The 26,083-nt window shown below is 31.3% G+C and overlaps 1 protein-coding gene across 6 annotated transcripts in view; it reads left to right on the top strand.

Annotated features, from left to right (window-relative positions):
- Window positions 1-21,705, top strand: part of LOC122526269 — a 42,586-nt gene extending 20,881 nt beyond the window's left edge. For all 6 annotated transcript variants that reach the window (XM_043649577.1, XM_043649578.1, XM_043649572.1 and 3 more), the window contains exons 7-14: window positions 13,338-13,885; window positions 14,931-15,282; window positions 15,597-15,943; window positions 16,047-16,422; window positions 16,536-16,785; window positions 16,923-17,108; window positions 17,586-17,723; window positions 21,061-21,705. In XM_043649577.1, coding sequence (XP_043505512.1) covers window positions 13,338-13,885; window positions 14,931-15,282; window positions 15,597-15,943; window positions 16,047-16,422; window positions 16,536-16,785; window positions 16,923-17,108; window positions 17,586-17,723; window positions 21,061-21,294 — 2,431 coding nt within the window. In that variant the 3' untranslated portion in view covers window positions 21,295-21,705. The remainder of the gene's footprint in view (window positions 1-13,337; window positions 13,886-14,930; window positions 15,283-15,596; window positions 15,944-16,046; window positions 16,423-16,535; window positions 16,786-16,922; window positions 17,109-17,585; window positions 17,724-21,060) is intronic.
- The last annotated feature ends 4,378 nt before the right edge of the window (window positions 21,706-26,083 follow it).

The raw sequence follows: 26,083 nt of genomic DNA, 5'->3' as shown, positions 1-26,083 counted from the left end.
GAGTTAGCATAGGAATTATGTAAAATTAGTTTTAATTTATTATAATAATATAATACATTAGAATGTGCTTTTCATAAATAAAATATATTTTTTTTTTTAAATTTTCGTAGACACAACCAATATTCGTCCGATTGCATCCGAAATCATGATGCACAACGTGATCATCTTTCTTTCGAGTAAAATCAATCGTGTTTTTTATCTTTGCCTTTTTATTTTCCAATTTTCCTCAATCGAAAATTCAAATTAATCTGGGTTATTCGTTCTTCCGGTATTATCGAAGAGAACCCGTTCGTAACTCGTTTCCTTTACACGCAGACTGCCATTTCCTCTTTCTAACAGAAATCGTTTTCCCCGTTTGATGGCTTTCTCGACTCCACTCGGTATATAATTGGATATTATTAAATGGAAAAGGAAAATAAACACGAAGACGATCCTTTCTTTTTTCTTTTTTTTTCTTTTTGTTTAAACGTTAAATACATTCGTATTATATCCGTTTAAATGATTTAATAAATTATTATTCTTACATAGAATGATGATAAGAAAATATTTAGAATTGGATAATTATACGTGGTGTAGTTCGTTAGCGGATGACCTTTCAATCGCATTATCGTATCTCATACGAATATGGCTTCCAACGTAAACGTCACATCGTTAGAATCGCTAATTAATATGCCTTAAAGGTGTATCGTATATTATAGTCGTGTCATTTGTCAGGGTTTTTAAACGTACGAAACCGAGTGTTGTCGAGTTTCAAATATTCCTGACGTTTAATTGAAAACTATTCGACATGCTATTTTTTTTTCATTTTTTTTCTTTTTTTTTAAACTAATTCGTGGTATGAGAATTTGAAGGAAGATGGGAAGGGAACGAATCTATTCTTGAATTAGATGACATAATTTTTCTTGGGCAGAATAAAAACCTCGAAGGGAGAATATCTCTCTCTCTCTCTCTCTTTCTCTCATACACACACACACACACACTTTTGGTTTCTCTTTCCCTACAAACCTTCAACGAAAGAGGGAAGGATAGAGGAGAGACGACAGAACGCACGGTTCAAATGTCACGTTGCTTTATTTTCGTTTATATTTAGAAACGAGAATGAGAGAGATAGAAAAAGAGAAAGAAGAAGAGAGAAAGAGAGAGAGAGAGAGTTCAGCCAGTGTCACTTACCTCTCTGAGCTCTCGACACACTCGCTAGATGATTTTCGTAAAAGGAATAGAAGAAATCAACGTTCTCTTGACTTCTGCCAAAAATTCGTGACAAATCTTTCAGACTTGCCTTGGGTCTCTTTCATTATGCCCCGCGAATTCTATTTTTGTTCTTTAAAGGGGAATCATTTATTTTGCTTCAATTTTAATGCATTTTTTTGTTTTACAAACATGAAAAATCTCGTAATTCTGATCGATCGAGTTTTATAGGAAAAAAAATTTGTATTCATCGTTGGAATCTAAAAATTATTGTAATCTCGTATTGACTAGGCAACCATATGTTTTTCTTTATTTTAGAATTTTTCTATTTCGTCCCGAATATTTTTGAATTGTAAAAATTAATTGCATCGTCGAATCGAATTATATACCATAACTATTATTTAAATAATTTTTTAAAATCAACGTGTCACATTGACAACGCCGGTACTATTTTTAAACGACGAATACTTTTGAATTGTAAAAATTAATTGCATCGTCGAAACGAATTATATAACGTAACTATTATTTAAATAATTTTGTAAAATCAACGTGTCACATTGACAACGCCGGTACTATTTTTAAACGACGAATATTTTTGAATTGTAAAAATTAATTGCATCGTCGAAACGAATTATATAACGTAACTATTATTTAAATAATTTTTTAAAATCACTTCGTCACATTGACAACGGTCGTTTACTATTTTTAAACGACGAGGAGACCCCTTGTGTAATCCTAATTGAATCGAGTTAATGAATTAGTTACATCTTTGAAACGGATGATAGGTTTAATCTCGATACTTAAACCATGTCAACCCTCTCTTTATTTTTCTCCTCTTCCTTTATCTATTTTAGGCTCGTCTATCCCTCGATTTACCGTTCATTTCGTAACTGAATATACCTTGCGATCGTTCGAGCCTGACGATTTTCTAGGCACAAACTTCTATTTCTCGAGGTTGTTCAAAATGAATGGGCGGTAACATTGAATGAGTACGTGGAAAAAGGAACACGAACGTACCTTTAGCTATTCTAAAAGATAAATGTTTCTCATTTCTGTCTTGACTTTTAGTTTTTTCTTTTTCCCCCTTCTTCTTCTTCTTCTTTTTCTTGCCTTCTTCGAATAATATCTGCATAAATGTATAAGATCTGGTTTTTTCAATTAGAATAATTCTAGATTTTTCATTTTCATCGTCATTATTATTATTATTATTATTATTATTATTATTATTATTATTATTATTAATATAATTCTCTAAGAGGACTGAATAATCTTCTCCTATTATGGTTAATTAACTTTTAAGAGGTACTCTCTTAACATAATAATCTTATGCAAAAGGAAGAAATGATACATTTAATAGAAAATTCTTTTAAACTTTCTTATTATTCAAGCCACTAGCGCGAAACGTAGCGAAGCAAACGTAAGAACGTAAGAACTATGAAACTATGAGAGAAATCCCTGAGAACCTGACAACTTTTCTATTCAGTTTACTAGCAATTAACGAACGGAGATGAAGAAAGTATTATGGAAGACGGGAATATAATTATAACGTTCGAAATGATCAGTTTATGTGTCTACTCCAGATTTGCTATCATCATTTGCATGTTTTTCTCGATTGAGTATTACATTTTTGTTGTTCTTGTTTTTTTTTTTTTTTTTCTAATTTTCCTTCAACATTTTTCTTATATAAATCTAAGAAGAAGAAAAACTGAGAATCAAACAAGTTTTATGATCAATGTGCGTGCAATTAACGATCATAGATAAAAAAAGAATTCTTACAAAGATAGGAAATATGATTATAACGTAAGCAATAATAATTCTATTCATTTTAATTTTTCTTTAATATTTTCTTTTTCTTTTTCTTTTTCTTTCAACAAACTTTTTCTAAATATTAAAAAACACGAAATAACTAATCTATCGTCGTTAAGATATAACGAAAATTAGTATGCCAGGAGGTCAACATAATTTCGGTCTCAATAAGTCCAATGAAAGATAACGATAGAAGGTTAAACGTAAAATTTACGAGCTTATATCATTTGTTCAAAGGGTTCGAAACAATCTTTATCATATTCAGCTCGTTGCGAAGCAAACGGCAAGTTCGAGGTCAAGCACAACTTTCTTCGCTATTAAATGCCTGTCCGTGCTTCTTCGACGATGAATAACAGTCGCGAAACCGCAGGTATACTAACCTACATCCGTCAGTTACGATTAACAAGACAATTCATTATAATATTATATTTAACAAATTTCTTTTCCTTTTTTTCTATTTAAGTATACGCATATATAATTATTTTTGTATAAACGAATTTGTTACTTTTTTTTCGTTTTTTTTTTCTTCTATCTCTTCTTATTATTAATTAGTGTAATATAATTATTTTTTGTTATTGATCTACGTAACAAAACGAGAAAGCAGCGTTAAAATAAAGGAAAGAATCAACCCACCACAACTGGGTATACTCGAATGGTGTTTTTCTTCGACGAACTACAATGAGTACGCGATTTGCATAGTAATTTATGTGTAGACGTTCTTTAAGTCATTAACAGGCTAAAGAGATGAGCGTTCAAGATTAGTAGAAAGTATGGTTGGGTAGAAAATTTACTTGGTGTATATTACTAATAAATCTGTGTGGTCTCTGTCGTTAAATTCTACCAATCAGTCAACAGTTCACTTATTAAATATTAAATGATCTTTTACGATATCATAAAACATTAGTGGTTTATGAGAAATTAAAGGAAATATACTAGTTTTTTATTTTTTTTTTTTTTTTTAGATAAAGACAAGTATACAACAGTCATATAACAATAACAACAACAATAATAATAATAATAATATATAGATATACATGGTCGAAGAAGTTACTCCTACGGATCAACACGTAACGTGATTGCATATAATTTTATCTACCTTTTCGAGAAGCAAGAATAACTTGTTGCTTGTTTGAACGAGGACAGCTTGTATCGCGAAGTCGTCGCATAACTCTTTCTTGAGTTATAGGTTCTTACATTAGATAAGATCAGGTGTCGCGCGAAAAGCACCGTTCGTTTCGTATTATCGATTCGAGCGTTAGAAATTTGTAGACAACTAAATCGAACGGGAATAAGAATTAGGTATTTATTATTAGACCATTATGTATATATATGTTGTACACGTGTTAAACATATTTCCTAACTTGTTGAAATATATTCTAAGGGAAAATAACACGTGTGTTGTTTTGAAAAAGAACAAAAAAAAACAAAACGTTTCTTATTACACGGGGGAGTAATAGTAGGATTTGATTAATAGTAATTGATATATTTTTTTTTTATATATATCATAGATGATCGTACTTTAATGATAAGAATTCTGTAGACAAAAATAACGCCTTTTGTATTTTTGACAAAATTCGGGAAATAAAATGTGTTAATTAATTTTATTAAAAGAAAAATAACACGCGTGTTTCAGACAAAATTTATTATAACGATCATACGCGAGTTATATCATCGAGGATTAATGATGTCATTAAAAATTATCCTGAAGAATATTGGATATCATATTGTTTCTTTCTCCTCGTACGGTCATAACACGTCTTCACGAGCATTTTTTTCTTTTCCCTACCTATCAAAACCGAACAAATTATTTTTCGGTCGGACAGCTGCACGCGGCTGCATTAGAACAAAGCAAAACTTGGTTGTTCTATAGGTATACACACATACACACACATACACATACGAGAGGGGCATATTGCATTTGAATTCATAGCTGTGCTTTCTTGCATTCCCAGACGATGGCTCTTGTTTCTCTCTGGTGTTCTCAAACTCGACATGGGTTTTATATTTATACTCATTTGTAAAAAAAAAAAAAGAAAATAAATAAAATGAAGAAGTTTTCACAGTGTGCTGCTACTGCTGCACGGTGATTTCAAGAAGAGAGTCCGAAGTATATACCTACGACTCGTTAAGTTAAAACATTTGCATCGAATAAATCGCTTCTCGCTCTTCCCTGAACTTTTCTCTCTCTCTCTCCCTCTCTCTTTCCTTCTGGTAGAAACAGACTCGTGAAAAGATTTGAACCGGTTAATTCACGGTGACTAAAGCAGATGGCTGAAGAAGAAGAAGAAGAAGAAGAAGGTGATACGAAAGTTTTCATTTTCTGGAATGAAAAAAAAATTAGGAACCTACGGTGGTATGGTGTAGTGTATCATTTCGAAAGTAACGAGAAATTCTTGCGAGAGTCCCGGTTGAAGTATGCACTATGTTGAGAGAATAAAAATAATAATAATAATAATAAAAAAGATGAAAATTGAATTTTCTTGGAACTTCGAAACCGAGTTTAATGCACGGGTTGCTGTTATACACGCGTGCCAAACTTTTGCTTGGCTGGCCGATGGGCGGCCTCAGAGTCAAAATAACTTTGAACTCTTCGTTGAACGATTAGAATTTCTCTCTCACTTATTCTCCTCTCACTCATTCTATCTTTCTCGTTTTACCTCACTTGCTGCTACGTGAGAAAATTTAGAGAACAAATTTAATATATTTATTATCTATATCTATCGTTATAATAAAACAAAACATTTAGATAAATTTTGATGATCTTTCATTATACATTTTATTTCTTTTCTTTTTTTGTTCTTGCTTTTCGTTTTATTTTATTCATTCACACGTGTACCACCCACTCGTCTGATTTTTAAAGAAATTCTATCTATCCGTCGTATCAGCGGTACCTTTCATCGAGACTATTAAATTTGTAGACCGTATTTCTTCCGTTTCAATATAAATGGTGTTACTAAAGTATCGGTCAAATTTTGAGAATAAATTTTTTCATACGTAGTCAAAGAAAAGAAATAAATTCACGTATCATATATATGTATATTCAATTTTTATTACGTATTTATTCAATGTACATTTAAAGAAATATTAATAGAATGTATTATTATAATTCTATCAGATAAAAATAATCGGTGTATACTGACAATAATATTCAAAATTACATACATATCCGTCTTAATAAAATCTAATTTTTTTTTTCCTGAATTTACAGAAAAAAAAAGAATCCCCATTCCCATAAGTTCTACCACTTTTATTACATCCTATACACCTAAACGGTAAACAGTTTCTCTTCGAACTATTCTCAGTCGAGTTATTTTTATTTTCACGTAAACTTTTCTGGCATTAACAGACATCCTATCCAAATTCAAACGTTAACAACTGTAATTTTTTCTTTTTTTTTTTTGGTTTCCATATCAAAATTAAATTACACACATAATCAGTGATTTCGATAAAACTTTGGAGATAAAGTATAAAGAAAGAAAGAAAGTAAGAGAACGAGTATGCGAGTGAGTGAGTGAGAGTGAATTTTCTTATCCTTGTTATTCTATTTTGGTCGAACGTTGTATCTCGAGACTTGATTTACGAGTTTGGTAATTGAAAGTGACAAGGTCTGGGATGTCGTTGAAAGGAGAGAAAAAATCGAGGGTTTGTCGTTAAGAGGGTGGTAGTGGTAGTGGAAGAGAAACGGGGATAGGAATAGGGATAGGGATAGGGAGGAAGGAGGAGGAGGGGGAAGGACTTAAGGTTCCTGCTTCATTTACACCGACACCTCGACACACAACGTCGACGACCCCTCACAGGGTTTGCTAACGATTCAACATCGTGAATCGAGCCACTCGTCGTGAGTCTTCTTAATTTTCCCTCCCCTCCTCTCCCCTCCCCTCCCAACTGACCCCTTTCTCTCTCTCACTCTTTCTGTACGTATCTCTGTTTATGTGTGGCTGTGTGTGTGTTTTATATTTTATTCTGTCTTTATCGTGTCTTCTTCTTCTTCTTTTTCTTCTTTTTTTTTACTTCTTCTTCTTCTTCTTCATATCCGACAAACGACCTTTAATTCATCCGAAGTTCTTCTTCACGTATCTCATCCATCCATTCATGACTCATAACACTTTTCCCTTCGACGTATTATTTTAACCGGGGGATTTATAGGTCTGGATCCTTGAATAAAGTTCCAACGAAAAAGTTCTTTGCAAACAGTGCAAGAATTTATCGAAACGCGTAAAGTCGATTAATCTGTGGGGATCGTCAAAGTTAAACGTTGAGGGGAATGTTTTCAAATGAGAAGAGCTTTTGAGAAAGTGATCGGGGAGTGATAGGGACGATACGATTTTATTAAAAAGCCTGCGATTTAATTTAAAAAATGACATTTTATTTTTTTTCCTTTTTTTTTTTTTTTAATTGTTTGGTCAATCGATTAATTTTATTTTCTAATTTTTTATAATTGTTTTTTTTATCGATGGGAGAAAAAAGAATTATGCATGAGTACAATTTGTAATAATAAAAGAGATAATACGTTTTTTATTTAAATATTTAATTTAGTAAGTATGTATATTTCGTTGATTTATTAGGACAAAATTATTTGATTGAAATATATATTTATTATTACAAATGATTATTTAAAAAATTAACAATTCTGATTTAATACCTACTCTTTTTCACGCCCACCAAAGAGATACGTTTAAGTCAAATTAAAATGATGGATTGCAAATGAGTCAGAAAAGATTACCACCATATGAATTTTGTATTAGTAATTCTGAATTTAAATGATTGTTGTATGCATAAAAAATAATGTTTCTTTCTTTCTTTTTTTTTTTTATTGATGCATCATAATTAATTATGGATAATAATTCGTAAGGTTTAAAAAAAAATCACTGGATCTACTACGAGATCGAAAGAAAATCGATAGATTTATAACGAATTCTAAAGTCGTCTTACTTCTTACCTTTTGTGTTTGACATGAGAAAAAAAAAAGTGATTAAGATTGACGATAGATCTTCGATAGACCTGTTGTTGCCGTCTATATTGGATATTTTCTTTCTCGTTGAGAACTACGTACACTACGGATCAAAATTATTTTAAACGCGTAAAAAAGTTGCACAATTTTCGAAATAAATAACCGATTTATTATTATTCGTAATCAGATTGTAAAAAAAATAAAAAATAAATCAGTTTTATTAAAAACTTGTATTTTTTTTTTTTGTTAACAAACGATTGATTTCTTATACAAATAGAAAAGAAAAAAAAATTAGATAGGGGAAGAAGACACTCATTCGAGTCCAATCATTTTTAATCATTTTGTCAAACGGTCAAATAATTTTAACAGTTAGTGTATAATATACGAATATTTTTTTTAAACCCATAAACGTACGCGAAAGGATGCGTTTCTATATTATCATGCTAAATCAAGAAAGTAAAGGAAAAAAAGAATAAAATTAAAACAAGACAGAGATAAAACCATTTAAAAAAATCTTCTTCAAAATAAAATATATCTTTTTTTCTTTATTCGTGTCACCTGCCGACAAATTATTAACAATTTTCCTGACATATTTTCTCGAAGATAAGAGGATAACTAACAACGACCCCGTTATACGTATATATCATTATTAATTGCTGTAATCGAATAATGACGAAAACGAATTACCGATCGGACACACAATTATTCTCGTAAGAAATGAGCTACCACCAATATTATTAGATCTTGAATCGTATGAGTCATGGATTCGTGGGTATCGGTACGCCCACGCGTTTACCATTCGAATGTTGTATGTTTCCACTTGATCGATTCGTCTATATGGATAAACCTTTGTATAGGGAAAAATCCAAAAGATAATCAATTCTTTTTATATATAAATATCCGCAATAATTTTTCAAGTATACTTTCATAAAAAAAAAAAACGTATTACACAAAATTCAAGTATTGCAAATCGGATCAATTAAGTATATTCTTTTTATATATAAATATCCGCAATAATTTTTCAAGTATACTTTCACAAAAGAAAAATAAACGTATTACATAAAATTCAAGTACTGCAAATCGGGTCAATTTATTATATTTTTTTTTAGTTATTATTAGAACAAAAAAATCTGTCGAGGAAAAGAAAAGAAAAGAAAAAAAGATCAAAATATTTGTAGTCGTCAAACACTCGATTAATTTAGAGTTAGAAGTGTATTTAAGTTAACAAAATCTTTCGATCTTTATTGATTTTTATTTGATTTGTTCTCTCGTTTGTTGACACTGTGCTTAGTCCACTCATCTCAAGTGGACAAGCAGCACGAAGAGAGACAATAATCATCCTAGTTGCAATTACACGCTTCTCGAACACGTCGAAGATATACTGGTGAGTAGTAAGCGGGGGGTGGAAATAGGGTGAGAGATGAGACGAGGAGGAGGAGGAGGGAGAGTAGGGTTTAGCGAAAGAAGATCTCGTCAGGTCGTTACGTAGATCGTAATGACGTTTAGGAATTAACGCCCCGTAAAAGACCAGCTTTGGTGAGAGGTCAAAACAAATAATCTGTGAGAAAGATAAAAAGAAAAGAAACAGAAAGAAATAGAGAGAGAGAGAAGACAGTAGTACGAAGGAAAATTAGGGGGGACCGCAAAACCTTTACGTTATGGGGAAAGAGGGAGATGGTTTTGTGTTGGGAAGGTGTTGAACGCGTGGCTACTATGGGTGCACACGTGCACCATGGTGTCTTTGGAGATTAAAGCAACCGACGTATAAAATGTGTGAGTGTATATGTGTGTGTGAGTGAGTGAGTGAGTGAGTAAGTTCTCGCTTTGGTTCGGCCTAATGTCCGTGAAGAAGTAAAGGAGAACGGGGGTTGGTAGGGTAAGAGGGTGCAGGAGAGGGAGGAGGTGGAGAGGAAGGGAAAGAGGAAACGACGCGTGTCCCATCGTGGTTTTTCGAGTGTTCCTAAAATACTCAGCTCTTGCCCTCGTCCAGAAAGTAAAAGAGAGCGAAAAGAGAGAAAGAGGGAGAGAGGGGGAGGGAAGGTTGGGAGGGAGGGAGGGAGAGAGTTTCTCTCGCAGAGACTCACACAAGATGAGAGAAAGACGAGACGAGAATGTCAGTATTCGAGAACTAGTCATCCTAGCAACGTGCTTACTTGGAGAACACAACACAACTAAGTGACACAAAGGCCACTATTCGAAGAGGGATAAATAATAAAAAAAAAAAAAGTCGTTTACGTCGAAAGGGGGATTCTTTTTCTTTCAAATTTCACGTGCGATTTCTTCTTATTCTTATTCTCGTTGATTTTTTTTTTTTTTATTTTTTGAGATTCTTTTCTCTCTTCAACGTTCGTTTTCACAAATTCGAGATATTTGAAAATATTTTAATATTCGTACGCGAAAAAAATACGAGTCTCCGTGTGCGCGTGTGTTCCTTATGAAAAGGAACATATTATTCGGACGAATAAAACGATATCCTACTCGAATATCTTCCCCTTTGAAATTCTTTCAATATCTTTCAACGTCGTTCGATACCGTATCGATCTTCTCATCGATCCTCCTACCACCTACCTATCGATAATATTATCGATCAACAGGTCTGTTCAAATTGTACGCGAGTGGAAGGTGGTACTTTTTATTATATTTACTTACTTTTTTTTCTTATACTCCCCCCCCACCTCCGTCTTGGATACGTTAAGCGATAGATTTCAAAGAGGATGCCTCTCAAAATTGAAAGTGGTACTTACACTGTGAATCCTGTGCCCAAAAAGGGTACCTCGAAGTTTTTTCTATGGAAACATTGGCGAAGAAGGTACGATAGGAATTTCTCTTTCTTTCTCTCTCTTTCTCTTTCTCTTTTATTTCTTTTTTTTAATGTACTCTTACTAATAACGATGACCTTTCGAGTATAATGCATTCATTAACGCAAAGTAAAAGAAGTGATTATTGCTTTATCGAAGAACTATGTTTGTTACTAATCCAAACGTTGTTTCAAATTATCTCGTTAAAACTCGTTTTTTACTACGTTCGATTTCTCGAACGTTTAACGACAAACGTTTATTATGAATCGTATTCGTTGTCGTCCATTGAGAAAAAAATGGAGATAAGAAATTATGATTATAATACTACATTCTCGTATCAATTAATATATTTTTCTTCATTTTTTATTTTTTTTATCAAACGTCTTCTTACTATTTAACCGATAATAACATTCATCGTCATAATTTCACGATCAAGCATGATTTCTTATCCCCCTGTCCCCCCTTGTCATTCTGCCCAACCTTTTCGGGGCCCCCCCCCCACACCTTCTGTTGGTTGTTTCGACTCGCACAATCTTGCTTCGCTGCTGCACGTTGCATTTTGTGCATTTAATTCAGGCCTGCCCTTCACTGTCACCGCCACCGTCACCTCCTCCTAATTTTGTCTACTCGCTAAACACTTTGTAAATAACGATTGAAACAAAAAAATGATAAAAATCAACACACTTTTTTGTCATTGTCGTTATTGTTGTTGTTGTTTCTGTATGGATTTTGATGATTTTCGAGAGAATACAGAAAGAAAGACAACAAGAAATATAATAATAATAATAATAATAATGTCGGAGCACAAAAATGATCACGAATTTCACTTACAATCACGCTGCCACTGCATGAAATTTGTCTTGAAGGTAAAGGAAGAAAATAAAAATAGAAATTTTACGAAATAAAAAATGAAATAGGGAAACACTGCACCGAATTCCGATTGTATAAATTGCTTTACACGAATGAAAAAAAAAAGGATTTTAATGGCCGTGTTCTCACGATATCAAACGTTGCCAAAGATTTATTTATTTAATTATCATTTATTCTACTTACAGGTGATTTTCGTTCTTGTAACGATCATCATAAATATGAAATATTGCAATTTTGTACTCGACCATTAATAGAAATCGTACGGAAGGGGGCGAAAGGAAAAAAAGGATTGGCGATTTTAATTGGCGGGTTACGCTATCCTGATCGCGATCAAGGATATCGAAATTGTTACGTATTTTATTATTATTATTATTGTTATTTTTATTAGAAAAAGAAAATTCTTTTTTAAAAAATCCTCTCAGAATTTCGCGTGAAACGGCGAGAGAAATGTCGGTGACGAATCTATTTATGTCAAAAGAGTAATTTTATCGTTTCGTTTACCGTTTTTATTTATTCTTTTTATAAATTCCACGTTGACCGATTTAAAACGCGTTCGCGTTCGCATTCGCGTTCGCGAAAGTAAAAGAAAATGATGACGATGAGGAAGACTCGTTGAATGCTCGATCGTGTGTGTCGCGAGAAATATGAAACTTTCTTTTCTAATAAATTGATTGTTTGTAATAAATAAATAGAAAAAGAAAACGACGACAAATATAGACAAAAAAAAATATATATAGTTTAAAGTGTAAGAAAATGTATAAGCAAAGATTGAAAATTATTATCGTCAAATTCAAAAATATAACAATACTGCATTCTTCGTAGCGTCTTTCGTTCTTTTTTTATTTTTTTTTTGTTCCTTCATCGTGCTTATTCGAGCGAGAAGAATTCGAATTTCTATCGAAGCCATCTAACATCCATGTTAAACTTCTTGAGATGGTATAAGCATGATCGAAAAAAAAAAAAAGAAAAAAAAGTAGTCGATTGGAACTAACGTGATCGTAAACGATTAAGAGAAAGAAACCGTGTCGGTCGTGGATGAACGAATGCAACATTATAGTATTATTTTTCGAACTTTTATTTCATATATTTCAATTTAAAAAAGATCAAGCAAGAAAAGTATTCACAATTGTACAAGAAATTTTGCATAAATTATGTAAAAATATTAATCTTTATTTAAAAGATGGAAAAGAAAGTTACTCAAAGTCGTAAGTTAAAGTTCATTAAAAATACATATTCCCAATAGAAGAAAACGAAAAAAGAAAAGAAAAATTGAAAAATTAATTTATATACTTTCTACATAATTTGGTATAATTATGAATTAGCTCGTAAAAAAAAAAAGAGAAAAATATATACATGTAAATCGCATAAATTCCAATGAGAATGTTCTACATTCTCTCATTTACATAATTGAATCTTAAACGACGAACAATACGGTGTGAACAAAACAATCATCCAAAATTTAACTCCCTCATAACGTTTGATAATTTATTAAAATAATAATAATAATAATAATAACTAAATCATTGGCACGTCATGACGTTCGACAAAAATTTCAAAGATCGATTATTATATCGTGAGAATACGAAAATATATTAGAAAACGATAAAGATAAATCCCAAAAGTACTTCCCAAAACAAAACCAAACCAAACCAAATCAAACCAACAAACCAAAACAAAACAAAACAAAACCAGAACAAAAAAAAAGAAATAAAAACTCGGTGCAGCGTGCACGAGAATCGTTGCGGGGAGGAGGAGGAGGAGGAGGAGGAGAAGGAGCAGAAACAGAAGCAGAAAAAACAACCAGCATCGTCGTCGTCGTCGTCGAGGGATTGTCGTCGAACGGGGGTCGATCGCGAATCGAGCCGACGTGGGGTGGTGGGTGGTGGTGGAGGCGTTGGAGGAGGAGGTGGAGGAGGAGGAGGAGGAACACCACAAACGCAAACACCAGGAACAAGAACACCAACCGAGGTAGTAGTACGGGGCCTGGAGGAGGAATTTCTTGGAGATTCCTGCGTCGCGACGTCCCAAGTACAACCCGGGACTGGGTTGAGCTCAGTTCCACGACGTACAACAACAAGACCCTTTTCTTTGGCCGTACAACCTATCAATTATCATCGTCTCGATCCGGACGCCACTAGCGACGAACTCGATCATCATCAACAACAACAACAACAACATCATACTCCTCATCATCTTCGACCCAACATGACCAGTCAGGACAGCATCGGAAGTTGCAGCTTGGACGTCGATCGTTCCGTCTCCGACCGATCAGGTTGGCTATCTCTGCGGTTATCTCTTCCCCCACCCCATCTGCACCCCCATCCCCTCTCTCTCTCTCTCTCTCTCTCTCTTTCTTTCTTTATCTTATTCTCCCCAGCCCCTCGCTCCCCTTTTTTTGAAACCTTGAAACCTTCTAATCCTCTTGCGGTCTTCTTCTTCTTCTTCTTCTTCTTCTTCTTATTCTTCTTAAAGCAGATAGAGTTTCGAACAAGTTTGTGGTATTTGTTTGTTTCTTTATTTTCGTACACACTTTACATCTCTACTTCCTCCCAAGATAGACATTCTCTTTCGAAAGAGAGAGAGAGAGAGAAAGAGAGGACTCACCCAGCAACTCGAATGAACAAAAATTCTCCAATGAAAGAAAGAAAGAAAAAGAGAAGATAGAAAGAGAGAGAGAGAAAGATTTCCTTTCCTTCGTTCCTTTGGCGCCTCGTTCACCTTACCTCTGAAACAAATCTCTTCTAGTCGTGCTTTTCGTTAGACCGCGAATGCCAATCGAATTTAGACTTTAAGCCGCAAGTAAAACGGCACCGAAGTGTTGCCCGTAAGGCAACAGACAGGCAGACAGGCAGGCAGGTTCCCGTTGGTGGTAGTGGTGCGTGCCAAGAGACGACCGAAACGCGTGCAAAGCCAACAGCAGCAGACCAGCAGCACCAGAAGACCCTTTTACCGTTCCAGGGTTATTCCTGCCTCGAGTCTCCGTCGAGTGTGAGATTCGATCATCTTTAAAACGCGTTACTACTTCTTCTTGGCTTACCCTTACCGTCATTTTTTATTTTTTTAGGATATTTATCCATTTTCGTGCGTTGTTGTTGCTGTTGTGTATTAATTTTCTTTGTTTTTCTTTTTTTTTTTTGGTGAGGTAGGAGGAATTAAGGGAATAGACATTTGAATCTTCGAAATCGTGCGTGTAGTTTTTTTTTATTTTTTTTTTTTTAGTACTTTACTTTACTTTACGTCTTGCAAATTTTGTTCTTTCCCTTTTTTCTTGTTTTTTTTTTCGGAATAAATTTAAAACGGTATTACGAATATTACAGAGAATACCGTAGATTCCGTATCCGAGAGAACGCTGCACAGCCTGAACTTGTCGTGTAACGGTGAACAACAAAAGCCGGAAAATTTGGTGAACGGTAGCAGCGAGACGCTGCAAAAGTCACATCTCACTCCTCCCGATGATAAGGTGATCGTCAGCAATGGTCATCGTTGCAGTCCCGAGCAACAAGAACAGCTGACAGCGAAAAAACCGAGTTACTTGGGATTGGCTTGCAGTATAAGCGGTTACTCGGGCATCACCAGGTACGATAGTAAATTGAGAGAAGGTTTCCGATCGAGAGATAGCAGCCCTGGAACAAGACTGATTACTAGGGATACTAGTCCTGCAGGTTTCAAGTAAGTACTTTATACAATGTAACATTTAAAAACACGAACAATCGATCATCGGTAAACTGCGAATTAGTGTCAACGAGAAAAATATGCAAATTATGCGTGTATATGTTAGATATTAGATTACAATAATTTCGTTATTTAATGAAACACTAGAATCATTTTAATACTTACGAGAAATTCACTTCTGTATTAATTAGTAATAAATAATAATAAATGTGTTAAGTATTTGTTTGCATTAATCAAATTCGCAGTTAAATGTCGTTTTCTATCGTGATTAGCGAGAACGAATACGATTAGGTTATATTTATCTTGTTTAGATCAAACGAGAATTTAAGTGTTCCGATACATCATTATCCGCCTAAGAGTCAATCAATTTCGCCGCTCGCAATGGATCGACAAAATGGTTTTTCTAATGGCATGAAGGAAGAGTGTAAGATAGAAACTGATAGAGAAACAAGAAATACGATGAGTATATGTCAGGGCTTCTCTGAGGTCGATAAAGGGGTATCCTTACATACAACGTTTCCGGACGTCAGTCCCATTAGGGTAAATTCTTCCTCGAGAAGGAGTCCTGGGATCGTTCAAATGATGTCTTGTGGTCAACAAAACAAATCCTTTTCACCGAGTTTTGCGGAATCTTCACCTAAACCTTCTACGATAAATAGTAAGAATTATATAATATTATAAGTTTTTGTTTGAAATGACTCAAGATAGTAATTAATTGTGAACATTTGTTTGTTCGTTTGTTTGTTTCTTTTTTCTTTCAGTTTCTAATACGTCGTTTAGCGAAACAAGTATATTAAACGGTTCAAATATCGATATAGAAAATCAAACTACGAATACCTCATCTAGCAGCGAAAAATCATTCATCCAACAACGCGTTGAACGGCTGTACGGTCCGGGTGCTCTGGCACAGGGTTTCTTTTTTAAACGCAGCGTTACTAAACTAAACGTTACTGACAATAGTTTCAATAAATTTAGTAATAATAGCGATACTTCGATGGACAACGTTAATACGGAAGAATCATTGAAAAATTTGCCAGTTTTAAGACATCTTCGACCTGAATTCCGTGCTCAACTTCCTGTCGTCAGTTCTAGAAAACCAACAGATGGTTCCGAACAAATAATAAAACCATTGCGAAGGTAATTAACATATTCTGGAAGGTTTGTTTCTCTTTTGTTTACGTCAATATCACGTTTGACAAATAAAAATGAAACGTTATAGTAATGATTATTGATGTTCCGTTGCAAATCAGGATATCGCCAGCTCCGCGTAAAACCGAGCAACAATCTAAAACATGTAAAACCGCACACGTATCGGAAAGTGTCACGGAATCAGGAACTCAACACAATAACAGCATAGCGAGTATACCGGATCAACAACCCGCAGCACCTAAGGTAGTGTTACCTGTTCTAGAACCTAGTGCTAGTTCCGGTAACGTTGCTAAACAAATGCAGGAGACAGAGAAAACGACTGAGGAAAAGGATGGAAATTATTTTTTGAAAGTAAGTATAATAGATAACGTTATAACAGTATAATGTGTTATAGCGGCCGACAAAAAGAAAGAATGTGGTCATTTGACACAAGTCAATGTTTCCCATTTTGTTTGCTCAACTTATCTATATCTATATATTCTCCTTAGCTGTTGAAACAAGAAACGGACAGACTTTTGTCATTAGCTGCGTCAGCGGAAGCAGAGTTGGCCAGTGGCGATCCCGTTGCATTACCCGAGGAAGCAGCTGGTAAATTGAGATCTGCTGCTGGCAAAGCGAGATTACTCGCTTCGCAAAAGATGCAACAGTTCGAAGGATTATGTCAAAAAAATATTGTAAGCTATCATTCTTAGAAATTGATATACTATTGGGTTTAAAATTAACAGTTTTATGATAGCCTAAGGCCGGAAATATTTTTGAAGAATTAATTTTAAAAACAAAAACAACACATCTAATACAACAAATTTAATATTTTTTCCTTTGTGTAATGATGATGATAATAATAATAATTTGGTAGCATCACACGCATGTTGCGTTAGCAGTCGTTTTAAGTGTAGGTTTTCATTTCTAAACTTTTTAAATCTAATTTTAATTTTGGAAACCAAATTTCAGTGATTTTATTATAACACTACCTTAATATCAAAAATCTGCACTGAAAAATTGAAATTCGTCAAAATAAATATATCGAAAATCTCATTTTATATTCTGAAACTTAAAAATAACTAGAAAGAAAAACTTTTTCTAATTTGTCCTCGACAAAGAAGTTATATTATTTCAGTTTTGTTTTCTTTTTTCTGTTGTAATATATTTAGAATCAAGTGCCAGGCGAAGCATTTCCAACAACGAACGATGACTTGGCCGGATTTTGGGATATGGTGATGCTACAAGTAGTTCAAGTAAACGAACTCTTCGAGCAAATTGAAAAATTGAAAAAATCGCAGTGGCAAGAGGTATGTCAAGTTACTGTCCAATCTAAACTTCCATCTTCCTTGAAATCCCGACGTAAGAAATCAATCCAAGTACCGAAGATTCCCATAGAAAAAATACCCCTCGATGATGATGTTCCTAAAAATATCAATGAATGCATATCGAAAGAATTGAAACCTTCCAAAGCGTGTCACTATTTATTATTGCATAATAATACGGACAAAATTAATACAAATTCTAACGATAGGACGAATATTGATTTAAAATTATATTCATCTACGTGCAACGATAAAATATCTGACGTAAATAATAATAATAATAATTATCTATCGAATGAAGATTTAACGAAATCAAAGAAAAATATCATAATCGTTGAAAGATGTATTCCCGAATACACAAATCGTGAACGTTTCTTTAATCCCGATTGTAAATCATTTTACGAAAAGAATTACGTTTACTCTGATATAATTTCAAACGAAGATAATTTTAAAACTTACGACGATAAAATAAATACGAAAGATAACGTCGAAAGAAATTTTAAAGAAGAATTCACTACGATGGAGGAAAATAATATTCCTATCAAAGATACATCGGCACAAACTTCGTGTTTATCCATTGAAGAAGAATCTACGACGAATAATCGTATTAAAACGCGAAAAAATAATTTATTTAATTTTCCGGTTAAAAAACCATCTTATAGAATAATCAAACCTAAAATTAAATCTCATATTCCTATACGCGAATGTTTGAAAAATGAAATAGATCAAATTAATCAGGTGGATAACAAGGAAACAGCATTTGTTCACCTTAAAGTGAAACATTTGAAAAATGATATCAACGACGACGATGATATAATAATAAAAGAAAATCAATCGCAAAATATTATATCAAAAGTGAATTTCTTTTCTCGGCCAAGTATATCGTCCAGTATTAGAAAACAAAATTCTAAAAGGTCTCAATATAGCGTAACATTTTCTGACGAGATCAATATTTTCAAAACAAAAAATCCTTTATTCGACGACCATGAAAATGATTCCGAAGATACATACGAAAATGTTTATAATTATGATACATCGGATCAAATTATATCGAATGAAAGTAAAACAAATTTGCAAAGTAAACGAGAAATTATAAATAATTCTAATATGCAAGAAGAAACAATGAAATACGCAAATAGTCAAATTTTCAATTATTCTAATCATTCTAAATCGAAACCCATGAAATCATTGAAAAGAAATTCTAAAATAAATTTATACAACAAATTAAATAATACGCGAATCGTTAAAAAACCTATAGAGAAACCTAAAGGAATTCGTCAAAATTTACAAAACGATAATAATCTGAAAAAAGTAATGTCCAATATGTTCCAAAATATTCATACTAATAATAATAACAATGAAATTATTAATAATGAAAAAATGATTAAACCTGGCACGTCAAATCAAAAAAATACAAAATATCGAACAATCGAAACAATAAATTCGAATAATAATACTAAAGGAATGTCGAATAAAATTATTAATAGATCGTTGAACAAACCGAACGAATTCAATCGTGAAAAAATAGAAGAAGCATCATCGTCGAAACAATTCAAATCTACCGTTAACAAATATAATAAATCTAAATCAAATATCGATAAAAAAAATCTTTTAATTAAACAAAATACAAATGAGAATGTATATAAAAAGATGCAAATAAACAAGGACATTGTCGGGAAAGAAAAGAAATATTCGAAATCCAGAGAAAAATCGCCTAACGCTATCGTATGGTCTCCGATTGATTCGCAACCATTCATTCCGTTGTCGCAAGAGACCTTGAAACAATTAGGAAGATTATATAGAAACGGTAAGCATCATTCCACATTTACAACGTCTATTAAAAATTCTCCCAATAATAATAATAATATTAATAATAATAATAATAATAATAATAATCATATTAATAATAAGTTAGATAAAATAAAACCATATGATCAGAAAAGAAAAAAGGAATCTTTTAAAGTCAACAAATTATTATCTAACGAAAAGATAATAAATAATTATCAGGATAACTCAAGTTGCTGTATCGTTATGGATAAGGACAATTTTCATCAGAGTAATATTAACATATCTACGGATTGCGAATATATTTTGACGAATAATCAAAATCTGTGTTGTGCTAATGGCGACAAAAATCAAACATTATATTTATTCGATATTAACAAATTATCCGACAAACGTCAAGATTTTCAACGATTTGTATCGTCCATCGTAACGTCCTTGAATAACAAATTATCTAATAAAAATATATCATCGAAATTATTGAAAAACGAAATGCATAAGTGTACTGTAGACGATGTAATACCTGTTAACAGGGATAATCAAAACAATAACAACAACAACAATAATGAGATATCGCATTCGCGTGAATGGAATTGCAATAAACTCATTTATTCGCGTTCTATCGCAACATTTTCTTTATACAACAATACGTCGAACGACGGAATAATGACGAAAAGTTTCGATTCATTCGAAACTGATATTACGGGTTTTGCTTTGAAACCTTGCGATCCTATGGATTCGAATATATCTATCAAAACATTACGAGATTTAAGCGAAGAATTTAATCAAAAAATTCAATCCTATTTAGAATCAGAAAAATATATTCCACTTGGTAGAAAGGCCATTGAAATATACGACGTGAGTAATAATAATAATAACAACAACAACAACAATATAATAAATTGCATAGACATTAGAAAGAAAAATAATAATACTATCGATAATAATTGTAATAAAATTTTTATCAAGGTAAATAATGCATATTCGTTTTTAAATTCTAACAAGATGCTTTGTCAATTGTCTTTGTATTTGTACATATACGGTATCGTTGGTCTATTATTAATATATTTTCAAATCAATCCTTACAAGTATTGTTTTTTAGAGAAGGAAAGACTTGTTTATTACTTGTAAATGCCAATTTAATATAATAATTCCCAACTTACGTTCGAATATTATTATGTATATCACGATCTCTAATCATATATACACACACACACATTATTATAAATAAATTCTTTCGAAAGGATCCTATTTTTGAAGCAGCATTTAATCGCGATCATAAATTAGATAAGATCTTATACAAAGGAAAACAAACCAAGTGTTACGATATCTAAAACCAAGATCAACAAGTATATTATCGTCCTACTTTTTTCTTTTTCCTTATTTCAATCCTATAAAAAAGAAGAATATAAATGGTAAACAAAAAAATCCAGTACGTCCTATAATTCAATACATATATATATACACCTATAATTATTAATTATATAAAGAGAGAGAGAGAGAAAATAAATAAAAGTATTCGCTGATAATTTCATTTCAGGTTGTGCCGGAGAAAAAAAATAATGCATCACATTCGCAGAATGGTAATACTGCCAAACGTCGTATAACACCTGTTCATAAAACAAAGCCTACTGCGAACAGAGAAGCCAATAAAAAAGCACGAGAAGCAAGGGTGCAAGCGAGACGAGAATTAATGGAAGAAATACGCCGAGCAATGCGTTCTAATATGCAAAATCAAGATAATACGGTGAAAATATTTGCTCCCGAAACGTAACAGCTAACGTAATTCCCTTTTGATCGCAAGAGGACTTCTTTTCTTTCCTTTCCTTTTTTTTTTTTTTTTTATTATTATTATTATTTTTTTCTAATCTTTTTTCTTAATTCTTCTTTTTTTTTCTTTTTTCTTTTTATTTTTATTTACGAATTATTATTTACGAATTATAATTCCCCATTGGCATTAGGAATGACAACTTTAAACGTAGGCTACATTCCTGTACGATATTAACGAATCACACTGGTAGTTGTTTATTGCTATTTTATGCACAATGCATAGGTGAGGAAAGATTTTGCAATATGGCAAATAATTTAATAACAACGCGTTTACGATTTTCGCTTTCCTCGAGAAATAACAATAATAATAATAATAATAATAATAATAATAACAGTAATAATATAATAACAATAACAGTAATAATAATAATAATAATAATATTTAAAGAAAAAAAAAGAATAATAATAATTATAATGATAATAATAATAAGGGATCGTGTTATTTAACAAGCACATAGAAAGAAAAAAAGAAGAAAAGAAGAAACAAAAAATCGTAACTCATCGTATTTAATCAGTATTTCGAATTATTTATCATTAGGATTTATTTAAAAAGAAGAAGAAGAAGAAGAAAAGAAAAGAAAAAAGAAAAAAAAAGTAACATTGAAAAATATTTTTTTCTCTAAAATTTAGAAAGACATACATATTAAGTGTTAACATTATTACAATCAAAATCTACAATTTTAACATCGATATTAGAATTTAAATAGACGACGAGCTTTATCTATCTATAATTGCAATTCGTGATAATTATTGTTTATATTTTTGTTTATACAATTGTTAGTCTAAAGACTGTCAATTTAATCATCCTAATTAATTCCCCTTCCCCCCACCAATCCACCCACTTCCATCATCATCATCATCTCAATTTAATCTTGTCGTTTCCATTATTTCTCTAATTTATAGTTTGTAATTGTATTTATATTCTTTTTATTATATATCAGTATAAGTGTTTCACGATTCGACGTTCTTCTTCGTTTTTTTTTTTTTTTTTATTTTGGTTTGATGTTCGATATCTATTTTTTTTTTTTTTTTTTTGTAATTGTTTGTTTATTTCAGAAAATCACAAAATACATTGATACGTATGCATACAAAAAAGAAAAAAAATGTCTTTAACGAAATGTTATAAACATCTTGTGATGCGTCAACGTAAAAAAATGTTAACGAATTTGTTATAATACTGTTGCGCTCAGATAATTCATCGATTAATTCTTTCTTTTGTAAACATTGATTGAAACTATAAAGCAAAGAATTAGATATTAAGTTTGTAAGCGGGAATATTTTAACAAACTAACATATATATATATATAAAAAAAAAAAAAAGAAAAAAGAAAACACGTGATTTTCTACACAATTTTTATTATTCTACTACATATAGATTATGATATTTTTGAAACAGACGAATTTAACAATAGTCATATATTATATTACATTGCCTAAAATTTATTAGTTTAGTTTTTTTTTTTTTTTTTTTTTTTTTTTTTTTTTTTATTTTTTTCTCCATAACTTTGTAATATAAATTAGCATTGCTGAAACGATTCCAATGGTTTTTAATGCCATTGCTTTTTTTTTCTTATCTCTAATGATTATCATTAATTTATATTCACGTATACATATATGGAAACGGTAAAAACTAATAGATTTATACGAGTATATTACATATATTAAATATATGATATATACGTCTATTATACTAAAGAAAGTTCTAAAATCGTTTACGAGCTAAATCTATAAGAAAGAAAAAGAAAAGCTAATAAATAGAAGAAGAAATACAGACACATAGACGCGCATACATATTCAAGTCAGTCTCGAAAACATAGTTACGTATATAATAATACACCCGCGTATGGTATACATTATAATAATAATAATTTTAATCAAGAATGCGGGCAATAATAAAATTAATCATTTATAAAACACACATTTATAAGAATTCGTAATCAATATAAACGTTTTCTGCGTTAAAAAAACAATACTATATGTGTATATAATAATCTTCAACAGTTGTTCCAATTGTTATAATTATTTATTACGTTTGCCAGATAGTTTCATTCTTTCTTCTTAATCACAGCCCGTCAATGAGATAGTTGATTTTCTAGTGTTACAAGCTGTAAAGAAGAATAAAAAGATTCCTATTACTTCTATATATACATATATATATACATACACACACCATTATTAATATAATATAATACTAAATATTTTTATTATTATTATTATTATTGTTATTATTATTACTATTACGATTATATATAATTTTTGCTTTTTCATCAATTTCACGTGTATTCGCGTTATTTATCTCTAAAAAGGATCACGTTATTAGATTTTCTACAAATTATTCTTCTTCTTTCTTTTTCATTACAGGATCAAAGATCTTTCTTTCGATTTATTGTTTGTATAATTTTGATTTTAACGAATTTTCTCCTTCGCATACGCGCGAATGCAAACAAATAACAACAACAACAACAACAATAAAAAAGAAAATAAAGAACAAGAAATACGGCCGATATTTATTAATTTTGCTTGATAATAGAAATTAAATAATTATCGCGAAAGAAAAAATAATAAAGGATATATTTGCGAAAATATATACATGCGAATGGACCGTTGAAACAATAATAAGTATTTGTTAATTATTTGTATATTGAGAGAGAGAGAGAGAGAAAGAGAGTGAGAATGAAAGTGAGAGAGATAAAGAGAGAAAGAAAAACATTAGCTATAATGAATACCGTTGCATTATTATAATTGCTTACAAAAAGTATATAAGATCAATATAAATTGTTCGGCTTTTTTTTTGTTTTCAAAATCGACACAAAAATTTTGATGAATAACAACAAATTCGGAAAATTGTTTTTCAATTTTAAATTATCGATCGTACAAACGAAACGATAAGAAGAAGAAGAAGAGTCAGTCGTTAGTGTTAAACCTAAGTAAATAAAAAAATACTCATCACAGGATATGAACTATTTATTGAAAGAAAAAACAACAACAAGAAAAAAGTAAAAGCAAATGAAAAATGTTTATCATCATCCTCGTTGTTTGATTATATATTGTTTCGATAAATTTGTCAATTGCGTTTACCATTTGGATAATTTGAAAAATGTTTACGGAAGAAAGATGTAACAGAAATAAGAAAACAAAACAACAAAAAGAAGAAGAAGAAAGGGAAAGAAAATTTTTCGATTCGGTGTAATTTTTATTCATTGTTAATTCCATTTGGTGCCTTCGTTATTTATACGTGTACATATATATTATAAATCGACTGACAGATACAATCGATAAGAAAAGAAAAAAAAAATATATATATATATACCCATTTTCGATCGATCACGATTAAATAATCGTAAGTAAAATAATAATTAACGAAGAATATTAACAAACAAAATTCGATTTAAACAAAACAAAAAAATCAAAACTTCGCGCATTTTCTCGTTTTGTCGATTTTATATTTATTGCTGTACTTTTTTTTAATTTTTTTTTTTTTTCTTTTAAATTCTATCAAGCTTCGCCACGCCCAAATCGTGTTACCCCGTTTTTTTCTTTTATTTTTTTTATTATGGAACGAATGAAATGTTTTTTTTTTTTCGCGAGATTATTAATGTTTTAAACTTATTGAGCATGAACGAAAGAATATTTCTTTTTTCCTATCACACGAAATTATTACATCTCCGGTGTAAACTGTAAATATACGTGAGCGTTTGTTAAGTAGTATGGAAGAGAAGGAACATTTGTATGAATTATGTTGCGTGAATGAAATTATTACGAACGAATGTGCGAATATTATTGCGTGTAACGTTGAAAAAAAAAAAAAAAGAAAAGAAAAATAGAAGAACGATTCTACCGAATATTTTAGTTTTTAAAAAATGATATTTGTATATTTGGCCGTCACGGGTCGACTCGTCACACACAAACACAATCGTATTAAAATAACGTTTATTCGACGTATTTTATTACACTCATACGAATATAGATATTTAACGTGTAGTAATTTATATCCAGTGTATAATCATTTTGTTTTTTGTTTTTATTTTCTTTTTTTTTTTTATTTTTTTTTTTATAAATATCGATTAAGAATTGTCAGACGTCTCGATAGATTTTTTTCTTTTGCGTGTATAGTTCGGAAAAATAATAATGCAACGTTCACATATTATATTTATACTTCAATGAATTTCTTTTTGTTTTTTTTTGTCTTCATTTTATTATTCGATTTGACTTTTGTCTTTTTTATATTATTGGATCAATTTATTCGTCGTGAAAAATTGTCAATAGGATTTATAATCGAGGATTACGAAAGTTACGTAAAAAAATAAAACAACAACAACAACAACAGTAAATCATAAGAATAATATCAAAATATTTCTAATAATGTACTTTATATATTTGTTATTGAGAGACGAGCCAAAATGTGACTATCATTTTAAAAAATAATATCGAGTCGAGTTCGATCGTATTTGGCTCATTGTTATTTCGTACGAATGAATAAATAAATAAATAAATAAATAAATATGTATAACTGCTTGAAGGATCGATCAAATTTTTGCACTTTTCTTCTATCATTTCGTGCCTTGAATATATTTCGAATTAATTGCTTGCGTATTTTGGCTGTAAGATGATAATTCAAATATTACGAGAGCTTCGTGATTTTTCGTTGCGATTAGGTCAGATATGCCATATGCAGCAAAAGGAACATTACACAAAAATTAAAATAATCGTTTTCTTATATATATATATTATAT

This window comes from Polistes fuscatus, unplaced genomic scaffold, assembly GCF_010416935.1.
Source record: "Polistes fuscatus isolate 324 unplaced genomic scaffold, CU_Pfus_HIC Scaffold11, whole genome shotgun sequence".
Taxonomy (NCBI): Eukaryota; Metazoa; Arthropoda; class Insecta; order Hymenoptera; family Vespidae; genus Polistes; species Polistes fuscatus.
Note: the sequence above shows the minus strand (reverse complement) of the source record. Positions and strands in the feature narration are given on the sequence as shown.